Below are 11,899 nucleotides of genomic sequence, written 5' to 3' on the forward strand. Positions count from 1 at the left end.
AAGCTGTGCTGCGAGTCAAGATACTCGATTCTCTGGCCAGCGAACTCCTACGGTCGATCTGTCAGCAGACACCCCGCAGAACACGGCTTGGTGGACAAACTTCGTGCCCATTGTAAATCCCCCGCTCGCCCAGCATATACACATAAGTATCGCTGGCGTCCGCGCTGTCATAGTGATACGAGAATTTGCCCTTGTCCTTTTTGGGGTTAAAGCTCTTGCTGCCCGGCGCGCCCCAGATACTGTCCTTGGGCAGCGAAACCTGTGAAGCACTCCAGAACGGCGTGTCTCGAGACACATGGTTCTGTTCCTGTCTCTTGTCGCGCCGCGGCTCGAACTGGAGGGTCTCGTTCAGTGTGCTGGGGCTCACAATCAACTCAGGGTCCAGACCATTTGGCAGCTTATCTGACACTCTATCGTCGAGGTTGCTCGGGGTAAGTGGAGCTTTGGGATAGGAGGGAATATCCCAGTACAGAGATTCCTCGTCCTCCTCTTCGTCCTCCAGCGTGAAGGGGGCCCCTATGTTGTAGTTTGACTCCTCGTAATAGTATGCATGCGCGACATCGGGCTGTTCAGCTTTTAGGTTAGTCTGATTCACAAACCCCGCCAGGGAAGAGCGCGGCGTAGTGGAGGATATGAAGACTTGCCGACTGTCTCAGAGCGTTCATGGTGTCTTGACCCAGCTTCGGAATCCAGTAGAACGCTACCCAGTTCTCCGTGGTCTGCCCGACCTCGACGTAGTCGCTATACCCCTGCAGTAGGCTCGGGATGTTGCCCACGTTCTCAGGGTCCTTGGGGTAGACAATGGCAGGAGCCGGACAGCCGGGTGGGGGCGGCACAAATGTGCCGTCGTCCGCGGCCGTTGTTGCCATTGCTGCGAGGGGGCAAGCTGTTGCAGTGGTCGTTGTGGCTGTCTCCGACCCTGTTGCGGCGCAGCCATATACTGTCCCGCAGTAGGACGAGGTTTCAGTGGCCGTCGACGTGGTTGTCCCAACCAGTGTCTCCGAGTGTGTGACTGTCGTGGAGCAGAGCTCGGCCGACTCAGTTTCACAGGGGGGCTCCTCGCTGTAGGTGAGTTGGTTGTCATGGCCGACGCTGCACCAGGGGAAGTTAGCTGATTGAGGCGTGCTTGTCTCGAGCAGGGCTATTTCTTACGTGATTTCCGGCCAGGGTGGCAATGGCGGCAGGATAACACTCCACTTGGGGTCCGGAGGGGGTCCTAAGATATCCGGGGGTGGCGGACCGCTGTTGGTCAGGGAGAATCAAGGTATGTTAGCCCTGATGCTAACCGGCCATGGCTGATGTCGGGGTGACACTCACGGTGGGTAAATGCCAGGGGGCAGGCGCCATCTGAGAGATTTAACTCTTCCTCCGCCGCAGAACTGGAGACCATTAGCACAGGCTGCGTTTGCTACAGTAAACGGAGAGCACAACATACATTGAAAAACCAGAGGTTGCAGGGCGTGATGATCCCACCGCCGCCGTCGTCGTCGTCGTCATCATCATCATCATCGTCGTCGTCGTCGCCATCTTCGCCGCCGTCTTCCTCGTCAACGGGCTCGACAATGTATGGTGGATATGTTTGCCAAGTAGGCATGGTCGTCGGGGATGGCTATTGTTTTGGGCATCATGTTAGCTCTTTGACAGTTGCAAAACACGAAAAGGTCGTGAAAGGACATAATGAAGTACCTCATCGGGCTCTAACTCGCCCGTTTCCGTAATTGGGTTCGGGAATTCCCAGTCTTCCTCCTCGTTGTCGTCGTCGCCGCCGCCGCCGCCACCACCACCACTCTCACCACCAGATAGTGGGCCCTGGGTAACAGCCGGCCACGGAGGGAGGGTAAGAACACGCGTGGTGGTCCCGCCCTCCCCGTCGTCCAGGCTCACGGTGACGGGGTCGATCGGGATACTGACGCCAACCCACAGGGAGCTGGTATCTTGACTCCGGCTGATATTGATGTTCGAGTACGACAGCTCGTCGGTCGTGATGGCGGGCAGGTCGATGGTGATGGTTGTCGTCTGCGTCACGAACACGGTGACCGCTTCGCCGTCCTCGTTGGTTTCGCTGCTGCGGCCGTATAGAAGCGAAGTGGTGTACTCCCCCGGGTCGATGGTCGTTGGCGAGGGCAGCTGGCTGGGCGGGAAAACCAGCACGCATGGTGGCTCGCAGTAGGCATCGGAATCCTGGTAGACGATCGGGTCCAGATAGACCGGGTCGCCTGTGCTGCCGCGCCGCCCTTCCTATTGAGGTCTCGGTGGTTAGCGATGGTCTATGCTTAACCGAATGGAGACTCACCCCTTGAAGGTCAATGGCCCAGTCGGTGGTACCGCCGCAGTTGAGACCTTTGTACTGCCCGCGCCGGCGGTCTTTGGTCTCGTCGGTCATGTACGCCACCCACTCCACCGAGTCATAGACCAGGTAGTCCGAGTCTGTCTCCTTATCATACCAGCTCTTGATGGCACCGCCCTCCTCCATGATCTCGTTCATCTCGAAGTTAGAGATGTATCCGCCGGTCTCCGTGCACCTGCCGGGCTTTGCAGGCGAATCGTTCCTCCCGCCAAGAAAGGTGCCTGTTCATCAGTTAAATCACATATATCCCACAGCTATATCAGAAGACAAGACAGGAAGGGGGCGTACACATTGGGCCGCGGCAAGTCGCATCAGCCATCTTGAACGATCTGCCATAGCTTGTCACGCCCACGACGATCTTGTGCGATGGGACGCCGGCCTTGGTCATCATGACCAGGGAGTTGTACGTTTGGGTTGAGTTGACGTGGGAGCGGAGACAGTTGCCCGCGGGACATCCCTCCATCGACCACTCCCTGCCCACATCCCATTGACCTGTAGTCAGGAAGCGTCAGTGATGATCAACTGGCTGAAAGGGATTCAAGTATCCTTGGCAAACTCACCATGAAAGTCATAAGTCATGTGGATAAAGTAATCCACCACCGGCGCGATTTCCTTGACTGGGAAGCCCTGCAGATACCAGAACGAGGCCGCCGTGGCAATCGAAACCGACTTGTCTTCGGGCAACTTCTCCCGCACGAGCTTGAGGAACTCGAGGTAATTCTCACCGTCATCCTCTTGACCGGGATCTGATCCCGGAATGTCGGTGGCGCCAGGATACTCCCAGTCAAAGTCAAGGCCATCCAGGCCGTTGTCGAGCGCAAAATTGACGACATTCTCGGCAAAGGTCTCCCTATTCCCCGGCGACACGGCCAGGCGGAAGAGGCCGGAGGTGGCAGCGGCATTAGAGAATTCCCACCCTCCAAAGGACAGGATCTTCCGGTAGCCCCGGTCCGCGCTGATAAAGGCGTCCCACTGCTCCTGATGGTCTTCTTTGATGATAATCTGCAGGTCGGACGAGAACTCGCCAAAGGCGAAGTGGATATGCGTGTAGCCGTCAGGGATGTCATCGACGTGCATGTTCAGGCACGGGCGGTTGTAGTTCCAGCCCTCAAAGTAACCGATCTTTCGGTACGTCTCTGGTCCGCTGTTGTTGTTCACCATCTCCATACCACAGTTGTCGACGCAGCCGTTCTCCCCGGGCGCGGATGTGCCGGGATTGCCAGTTGACGAGCTGGAGGGGATGCAGAAGTCGACCGTGGTGCCACACTGGCCCCAAATGTTGCAGCAGACATCCAGCGGGCAGGGGTTTATCTCGGCGAGCTCTTCACCTTCCTGCGGAGGCTCCGTTCCAGGGACTGTAGGCCCACAGACGGCATTGTAGACGGACGCAGGCAGAGGAGGGAGCCCTTCACTGACACAGATCCGGAGGCCCACCGGGATGTTGTTGTCGCATCCATCCCAGCCCCACGTCTTCGTGTTCAGGTCATACAGATCATCAGTCGTCAGCCCGTAGCTTGCGGCAATCATCTGGCAGTATTCGTCCTCCTGAACCTCGTGGTACTGGCAGGACCCATCGGGGTTTGGGCTTGGTCCGACATCAGGCAGCGTGCCGGACGAGCAGCACACGGGCTGGCCGGTCTTAAATGAGTTGCAAAAGTCTGGCGTGTCCTTGTTGAAGCTCTGGAGCGCTATGACACCAATGCCGCAGCGAGATGCCAGCGATAAACAAGTGTCGCTGCCCTCGGCTCTGATGCTGCGGCATTCCGCTCGTGGATTGAGGTCCCGCACATGGCTGCGTGCCTGGGGCTCGGTGCCATTGTTGGGGGTATACGTCCACAGGGAGGGTTTGCCGGTGGACTGGGTTCTCGCTTCTGACTGGCCCGAGAGAAGGTCGCCGTCGTTCCAGGACTTCATAATCCTCTGGACGGCCTTGAAATCTCCAGCCGGGTCCGCTACAACACCGAAGATATAGCTTGCGGTACAGTGGCTCGCGCAGATCTCAGTAACCGTTCGCGAGAGAGCCGAGGGCGAGTCCTGTTCTCCGAGAGCCGCCAGTAGCTGGTCTAGCATGGATGCGGAGGTCTGCATCAACTCGACCTGCGAACCGGAATAGAGGCCGACGAGCGTGCCATGGAAATAAAGAAAGGTGACCTTCTTCCCACAGCTCGCGGGCTCCTGGCCTAGGCTTCTTCGGAGGGCCTGCACGGCGAGAATCAGGTCATTGATTGCCTCGCCGCTGAGGGGATCGCTGATGGTCTCATCCTCTGTCTGGGAGGCGACAGCACTGGAGGCAGTGACGGTACTTCCGTCGCAGGCGGCGACATTTGCGGTAGGGTCAGGGTCCTCACGCCTCTCCAGAGACGGGGGGCCAAAGTTTGTTTCCCCCAGGGCATCAGGGGCGACGTAGCCGGACGCGGTAAGGAAGTTGACCTCGCTGTTCGCGTTGCCAAGGGTACAGGCACGGATCGATGGAAGGACGGAATCGTCATCGACGTTATGGTACAAATTCAGGTTGAGCAAAAGTGGCTCGTCGCAGGCGGCGAACTCGTCCACGCTGTGGTAGGTGAACCACTCGGTGGTATCCCCGCCAGGGTCGCACGCGCTTGGACAGGGCTTTCTGTTCAGCTGGAGGCGCTCGAACGGCGAAAGTATCGCCGCCAGGCCGCCGGCCGCAGAGAGCAGCACCAGCCTTGATGCCCACATGGTGCGGGAGAGACGAAGTCTTGCAGAAGCCTTTTTTGCTTATCATGAATAAATAGGGCAGGCAGCCGGGGGCTTTTATAACGCTGAAAGTCGTATCTGTACAGCCGAGTCCGAATCCTGTGGCTATGTCCAGGGAGAAGCAATGTAACCGAGTCGCAGCCCGTATACAATATCAATGCAACCAGGACACCCAACCCTTGGAGATCCACCAATAAAACGCCTCGTCTGGCATGCGGCCCGTTCCCGCCGATTCCCGCGCCCGTCCCCAAGCGCCGTGGTCGCGGCGCCAAGCTACTTGTATAGTGCCTAATCTCCGGGGCCCTCCTGGGGCTCCCCTCCTTCTCCTCCATGTTCCCACTAGGATGCTCATTCCCCGACTTATTGCGAGAATGGGGAGGGAGACGGACGTAATTTGACGGGTAGTAATCTCGGTAAGCAGACTTCCTGTAGGCTTTATCTGATAAGTTAGAAAGCATGATTCAAGCGCTCTAAGTCTGTCTCTATATAAACGCCCAATCAGCTTTGTTTGTTTTGCATCCTGCTGCCTCGACTAACAACAATCGTATTGTCTATTGCATGCCCATGTGAGAGGGCAAGCGGGGTTTAATCTTATTAGTGTCTCGATACTTCCATCTTCCCCTCTCGCCCGAGATTGTATTCCAACTCGCCTCGCCTGTCCCTCAAGTGCCCAGACAGGAGGCTAAATCTTAGGGTACGGGCGATGAGAGCCGAGGCGCAGGTCTAACCCTCCCTAGAGAATGAGCTTTCTTGGCTTCCTTGGTAGTCCATGCTCTTTTGTACGGGCTTTGACAAATGCTACCTTGGCACCTGTAAAACACCATCCAATAATCCTGGACGTCGTGCTGTTGGGCCATGCCATGTTGCACTGCTTCTCCGCCATTACCACACCATTCCTGCACCGTTCCTGCATGGTCCCTGCACCAGCTCCTGGCCTCTTCCTGCGCTGGGCGATGTGTGAGTACAGGCGAAAACGGGGCCGTGCCAACAGGCATCCCAGGCACACATTCAGCGCTACCGCTCTTTTTCCGGTCCAGCTTGGAGTTGGATGATACCTTCATACTTTGCTAGTGTGCTCGTTGGATGTAATCCTGCTCCCTTTCAAGAGTCGGTGAAGTGAAACCCAGGCTAGCAGCGCCTGCAAAGTAAATGAAGCAATTAATTTTGCTCGGACCATAAAGGTATCCGAGTAATTACTCCGTAAAATGCCGACCAAAGTGGTGGTCTTCTACAATGGCACTCTGAACTCCCGGTTTCGGCGCCCTGGAAGTTCCCACATATTAATACTTCACGTATAAAGCCTCCGGTCACGCTCACTCTCTACACCGGGACATTGCTCTGATCTTGCCCAAGGCACCTCCTTGTTACCGCATTCCCACATCTTGGACATCTCTCCCTCCGTTTTCTCCCATCATGTCCAAGTCTTCGTCTCGATTGGCGGGCATTCTCACCCTCGCCGTTGCCCTTGGCAGCGTCGAGGGACGGCCGCAGTTCTTTTTAAAAGATGCGACGCCTAATCTGCCATCTGACCCCAACACTATCTCGACGTGCACCTGGTGGTGGGACAATGTCGATGGATCCATTGCGTGCGAGAACATGCCGTCCCAATGGGGCATCAGCATGGAGGACTTCCTCCTCTGGGTGAGTTTGTCTGATGCAGAATCCCATGTTCTCACTGACCTGCTCGCAACAGAACCCTTCCATCACCTCCGACTGCGGGAACTACCTGACAGGTCGCTCCTACTGTGTTGAGGCGCCTGCAGGCGGCAGCGAACCTCCACCGACGACCACATCCGCAGGGCCAATGCCAACCGATGGAAATGGGGTGGAGACACCACTGCCCACGCAGCCCGGCATGGTCGATGACTGCGAGGACTTCTACTTTGTTGAAATCGGCGACTCGTGCGCAGCCATTGCCTCGGAGCAAGACATCTCCCAGGCCCAATTCGTCGAGTGGAACCCCTCCGTCGGCTCGCACTGCACTGGCCTCTGGGCCAACGCCTACGCCTGCGTCGGGCTGATCGGCGGCGCTGCCCCTGGCCCCAGCCCTACCGCAACCACCACCAGCCCACCGGGCAATGGAATCGCCACGCCAACCCCAACACAGCCCGGCATGGTCGACGACTGCGATGACTTCTACTTCGTTGAGGTAGGCGACTCGTGCGCGGCAATTGCCTCCGAGCATGGAATTTCCCAGGCCCAGTTCGCTGAGTGGAACCCCTCAGTAGGCTCCGACTGCGCTGGGCTGTGGGCCGACGCGTACGTCTGTGTTCACCGGATCGGAACACCAACCAACCCTGAACCAACAACGACGACAACAAGCTCCGGTAATGGCGTCGCAACCCCTACACCAATCCAGGACGGCATGGTGAGCAACTGCGGGAGGTTCCATTTTGTTGTCCAGGGGGATATCTGTGCCTCCATTGCGGCGACGTATGGTATTACCACTGCTAACTTTGTGAGGTGGAATCCGGCGGTTAAGAATGATTGTTCGGGGCTTTGGGCAGAGACCTATGCTTGTGTTGGGCTGATTTAGAACCAGTTGGACTGATACATACTGTGAACTGCAAGAATCTAGTGAGGATACATAGCAGACTAGCTGCGGTAGGCTACACTAGCCCGTGGAACAAAACAGTATATATAGAGCTTAAAGATGAATTGGTTAGTCCTAAGTAACTGAACTTGAGCTGACGATACTAGCCATTGGCTTCGAAAGTCGGGATCTCTGACGCGCGGATAAATGCGAGCAGCTCCTCTCCAATACCCATACATATGTCACCCAAATTGCCTTTCCATAATTGATGTAGAAAGGATCCCTTTCTTCCTGACTCGAAATGGACCGTTCGAGCGAACTTTCGTGGAGTGGATGAGATTTTGCGCAACACCTGGACTGGGGTTGATATACATATAGGTAGGATCCTCTTGGGTTTGGCTCGGTCGGGCTTAGCGCTCAGACGTTGACCACTGCACGATTTCAGCTGGGATAGAAGCCGCTGCTCGTGTTTGAGAAAGCACTTGCTGTGCTTACTCTGTCTATATATCTCTCTTATCGTGTTTCCCGTCATGCGAGCCAGTTCTATGGTCGCAGTCTGGTATGCGCTATCTAAAAATTAGCTATTATTAACTCTACCCGGCAAAGTTAATGGTAGATTAATATAGATATTATTATTATAAATCTATATAGGAAACCCGGACTTGGGCCCCTAGAAGCAGTCTATAGTCTTTTATACTTATATTCTGGCTCCTGGGAATATTATAATTTAGGCTAGTAGTAAGATCTAGTTAGAGTATATTACCTATAAATAGATGGATAGAGTAGTATCTACTCAACAATTAATAGAAATATATCTTCTAAGGTTAGCTTTAACTATAATAGACATAGAATGTAAATATATACTAAGATAAGTAGACTTCTAATATATAATATACTGGATCGCTCTGGGATTACATTAATAAGATATAAAAAGTAACTAAAATATATTACCAGGGTTATTTAGCATTAAATAGATCTCTTCTAAGATAAATAAGATGAAGTACTTGTATTTTAATATAGAGTTACTAAAGGTTTCTTTTTAATAAATACTTAAAAGCAGGTTATTTTTTATCGCCAGGTAATGGTGTGTGGTGCGTCATGTCATCGTCTATTTTCGAAGGACTGGTAATCACACTGTCTCCGAATAGTTCGGCTATTTCCTCGAGAGTCTTCCCACCTGTCTCTGGAAGCAAGAAGAAATAGACAAGCGCAGCGGCAAGGTTGGTGGCAATGAAAAAGGGCATAGTACCTCCAGCCAACGTTCTCCATTGCAGTCGGCGTGATTTGGGAAAGCACAATGGCCGCCACTGACTTGGAGAAAACGGCCAGGCCCATGCCAGTTGACCGCAGGAAGAACGGGAACAGCTCAGAAGGCACGACCCAGATAGTGGCGTTAAAGAACACAGCATATCCGCATGAGTAGAGGAAGATCATGGCGATTGCTGCTCTGGCCCCGTTCAAATTACTATTGTCTTCGTCTCCGTATACCGCGGATAAGGGCATGCAGATGGCAATCATCGCCGATAGGAATATAGAGCCCGCCCATAGCGTCCGGGTGCGAGGCCACTTGTCTGCGGCGCAAAACAGATAAATAACTTGGCCCAATACACCCATGATCCCGTATATCCCGCTGATCAGGAGCGATGACCTCCCGGTAAATCCAACAGCCGCATAGAATGTTCCCTGATAGTTCTGAATGACCTGTGACCCGCTGAACTGGCCCATAACGAGTAGAAAACAGGCTAGCAGGGTCCGGTGGAGGTATTTCCGCGAAAAGAGACTTGTGATCGCAGTTGAAAAACTGGTTTCCGTGGCTGATTCAGCTTGAATTTGATTTCGAATTTCTGAGAGCTCTTGCAGCGCGCGGTCGTCGTTGTCGGCCTGGCCGTGGATGACTTGTAAAACGGCTTGCGCGTCCTCGTACCGCTCCTGTTGAACCACTACTGTTATCAGTTATTGGAACGGCAGTTATGCATAATGGACGCAGAGGACATACACCATCTCGGGCTATACGGGACGAAGCAGCAACCGACTGCCAAAGCGAGCGGCGCTGGGATTTGCATGGCCAACGGTATGCGCCACTGCGAATCGCCATTCGCAACATCTCCTCCATAGCCTATCCAGTTTGCTGCAAAGAACCCCACGGCAATCATGAAACCCTGCAGTCCCACGATCATTCCTCGCTTCTCGGGAGGAGAGACTTCGGCGATGTATACGGGGACGACAGTGAGAATGATGCCGCAGCCAACGCCAGCGAAGAATCGTCCAGCTATCATCATCCCTGCGTTCACGGCTGCGCACTGGAGCACGGCTCCAACGATAGCTACACAAAATGACAAGTTAGTTTGGCTCTTTTTGATCAGAAATTCAATAACTTTGAGTGAACTCGCAAATCAGCGCGCTTCCGCAGATCGTCCACCGTCTGCTTAATCGATTGGCCGAGTATCCTGCCCCAAATGTCCCAACGGCCTGCCCAACGTTATAGAGAGATACGATCGCACCTACCTATATCAGCAGGAAGCGTAAGCCTGGTCAAGAGCTACCACATACCTGTCAAGGCAGCATTGGTACCTGTTGGTCCCAACATGGCGAATTTGAATGTGTCATGGCCCAAGGTAGTCGCGATGATCCCTATATCACGTTAGACATGATGCTCGAAGTAGCCAGCCACTCAACCTTTGGACTAACCTGAATCCACTCCATATGTAAAGCCCCCTATGGCGACGACGCAAGCAATCAGAACGACGTAATAACCCATTATGCAGTATACAAGCGGCCTGCAGTCTCAATGTTTTAGCTTCCTTCATGACCTGTCGAGTACCGAGATCAGATTTATACCTGCCCGCTGAGACGAGGCGGGCTCTCAGTGACCCGAAAATTAGCTCCTGTGACCATTAACTGCAACAGAACTGCCGAGGAAACGGCCCCGTGGGGAAATACCCAGCACGGCTATGACCCCAACGCCGGGACCGTCTTGGAGGCGGACAATGACAGCCACAGCAAATCGGAGCCCAAGTCCGCCGCCTCAGTCTCCACAAATGGCCGCCTTTTGAGTCTTGCGGTGATGACCCTGAAGCTAATACCTGCTTCGATAATCCGAGCTCCAGTGCCATTCTCCAACTATACTATTCTCGGTGTGTTGTGGCCCGAGTAGAACGACTCACGTCGCGGATAAGTTGCCCATATCCGGCAAGGCCTTTGTATCTCTGTTACGACCATGTGGTCGGCTTCGGTGTGGAGGCTACTGCTCCCTGAGTATATGATTATTTCCTATACAAGAATAAGCATCGGTTTAAAAATGACCGACTCAAGGATAAAATGGCCCCTACTGTACAAGCATTCCGAATAGTAGGGATCACGTTCTGGTACACAAACGCAGTGGGCTGCTACTCAATACTGATGTATTCCTATCTTACGAGAAACTGCTGAGATCGAAGTTATGCACTCATTGTTAGAAACTACATAAAGTAATATATCTGTTTCTCGAATCGGATGACACAGGTTACGCGGCGCAACTGTAAGGGTAAAATGGTCTAAGACATCAAGTAGTCTTAAATAGCTAATTTACTCTGTACATTCTACCTGGCCGCCAACTCCGTATTGCCCCCCTTGCATATATTATAAACTGTCAGACCGACGAACACCTCTGCTGGCACCAGTGGTCCTATTATCAGATCTGATACATGCGTAACTATCCCCCGGGATCTATTTACACACGCCGACAGAACTCCTTCATCACGTACTCCGTACCAGCGTTCCGAAGTCTTCGCGGATTAGCACCTTATCTACTAAGAGACGGATAGACCTACTTAATGGGTACCCTTCAAATCCTCCGCAGAGACTGGATCGTACCATTCCATACCACCAAATGAAACTGCACGATGGATCATCAAACTGCTGTCATCTGAACCGTGCCAATGGGCAACCCCAGGGGGACACCAAACAATGTCGCCCGCTTTGATTCTCCGGGGCTCCTCTCCTTTGTCGCATACCCACCCAGAGCCGGTGGTTACTTCGAGCAGCTGGCCCTTTTCGTGCCAATGCCAGTCTGTGCGGGCACAGGGTGAAAACTTGACATCGAGGATTGAGACATGCTGGTCTTTGTGGAGGTGGTGGAAGTACACGTCGCCGCTGAACTTGCCCAGGGCTTCTTTTTTTGAAGGAGTCTTCCTGCACTGCGGTTGGTGTGATGGTAGTCATAGTGAACTGGCAGTTGGATAAAGTGATTTTAAGGTTAAATATAGAATTGTCTGTCTGGATTTTGAAGAATATCGATACGGACTACAGCCTTGCTGCAG

General features: G+C 53.7%; 5 protein-coding genes across 5 annotated transcripts; 1 reads left to right on the forward strand and 4 right to left on the reverse strand.

Annotated features, from left to right (window-relative positions):
• Positions 1–74: 74 nt before the first annotated feature.
• On the reverse strand, positions 75–1,889 carry ASPVEDRAFT_838932 (uncharacterized protein). The gene is made up of 6 exons (XM_040817459.1): positions 1,687–1,889; positions 1,318–1,609; positions 1,153–1,242; positions 645–1,092; positions 388–565; positions 75–334 (listed from the first exon to the last, which is right to left on the reverse strand). The coding sequence occupies exons 2-6, from the start codon at positions 1,431–1,433 to the stop codon at positions 207–209; spliced, it is 960 nt and encodes a 319-aa protein (XP_040671023.1). The 5' UTR covers positions 1,434–1,609; positions 1,687–1,889; the 3' UTR covers positions 75–206.
• On the reverse strand, positions 1,494–5,136 carry ASPVEDRAFT_838915 (uncharacterized protein). Its single transcript, XM_040817458.1, has 4 exons — positions 2,908–5,136; positions 2,636–2,839; positions 1,687–2,568; positions 1,494–1,609 (listed from the first exon to the last, which is right to left on the reverse strand). Exons 1-3 carry the CDS (start codon positions 5,048–5,050, stop codon positions 1,790–1,792), a joined length of 3,126 nt encoding a protein of 1,041 aa, XP_040671024.1. The 5' UTR covers positions 5,051–5,136; the 3' UTR covers positions 1,494–1,609; positions 1,687–1,789.
• Positions 5,137–6,520: 1,384 nt separating this feature from the next.
• On the forward strand, positions 6,521–7,604 carry ASPVEDRAFT_95414 (uncharacterized protein; the record flags this gene model as incomplete). The annotated part of the gene is made up of 2 exons (XM_040818774.1): positions 6,521–6,709; positions 6,762–7,604. Coding segments are annotated over 2 exons (1,032 nt in total), but the record flags the coding sequence as incomplete, so codon positions are not given.
• Positions 7,605–8,656: 1,052 nt separating this feature from the next.
• Positions 8,657–10,485, reverse strand: ASPVEDRAFT_838954 (uncharacterized protein). The gene is made up of 6 exons (XM_040817461.1): positions 10,440–10,485; positions 10,290–10,378; positions 10,152–10,232; positions 9,992–10,102; positions 9,598–9,924; positions 8,657–9,541 (listed from the first exon to the last, which is right to left on the reverse strand). Exons 2-6 carry the CDS (start codon positions 10,357–10,359, stop codon positions 8,703–8,705), a joined length of 1,428 nt encoding a protein of 475 aa, XP_040671026.1. The 5' UTR covers positions 10,360–10,378; positions 10,440–10,485; the 3' UTR covers positions 8,657–8,702.
• Positions 10,486–11,410: 925 nt separating this feature from the next.
• On the reverse strand, positions 11,411–11,740 carry ASPVEDRAFT_137033 (cupin domain-containing protein; the record flags this gene model as incomplete). Its single annotated transcript, XM_040807348.1, has 1 exon — positions 11,411–11,740. A coding segment is annotated over one exon (330 nt), but the record flags the coding sequence as incomplete, so codon positions are not given.
• Positions 11,741–11,899: the final 159 nt, after the last annotated feature.

This window comes from Aspergillus versicolor, assembly GCF_001890125.1.
Source record: "Aspergillus versicolor CBS 583.65 unplaced genomic scaffold ASPVEscaffold_8, whole genome shotgun sequence".
Lineage (NCBI taxonomy): Eukaryota > Fungi > Ascomycota > Eurotiomycetes > Eurotiales > Aspergillaceae > Aspergillus > Aspergillus versicolor.

What these genes read in the sequence shown, in the direction of transcription:
- ASPVEDRAFT_838932 (XM_040817459.1), bottom strand. Translation starts at nt 1,433, where the DNA reads ATGTTGTGCTCTCCGTTTACTGTAGCAAACGCAGCCTGTGCTAATGGT. An exon ending in CCCCCTGGCATTTACCCACC is followed by an intron (nt 1,243 to 1,317) that starts GTGAGTGTCACC and finishes CCTGACCAACAG; the next exon opens with CGGTCCGCCACCCCCGGATA. An exon ending in CCACCCTGGCCGGAAATCAC is followed by an intron (nt 1,093 to 1,152) that starts GTAAGAAATAGC and finishes CCCCTGGTGCAG; the next exon opens with CGTCGGCCATGACAACCAAC.
- ASPVEDRAFT_838915 (XM_040817458.1), bottom strand. Translation starts at nt 5,050, where the DNA reads ATGTGGGCATCAAGGCTGGTGCTGCTCTCTGCGGCCGGCGGCCTGGCG. An exon ending in CATGACTTATGACTTTCATG is followed by an intron (nt 2,840 to 2,907) that starts GTGAGTTTGCCA and finishes TCCTGACTACAG; the next exon opens with GTCAATGGGATGTGGGCAGG. An exon ending in GACTTGCCGCGGCCCAATGT is followed by an intron (nt 2,569 to 2,635) that starts GTACGCCCCCTT and finishes ACTGATGAACAG; the next exon opens with GCACCTTTCTTGGCGGGAGG.
- ASPVEDRAFT_838954 (XM_040817461.1), bottom strand. Translation starts at nt 10,359, where the DNA reads ATGGGTTATTACGTCGTTCTGATTGCTTGCGTCGTCGCCATAGGGGGC. An exon ending in TACATATGGAGTGGATTCAG is followed by an intron (nt 10,233 to 10,289) that starts GTTAGTCCAAAG and finishes AACGTGATATAG; the next exon opens with GGATCATCGCGACTACCTTG. An exon ending in TACCAATGCTGCCTTGACAG is followed by an intron (nt 10,103 to 10,151) that starts GTATGTGGTAGC and finishes TGATATAGGTAG; the next exon opens with GTGCGATCGTATCTCTCTAT.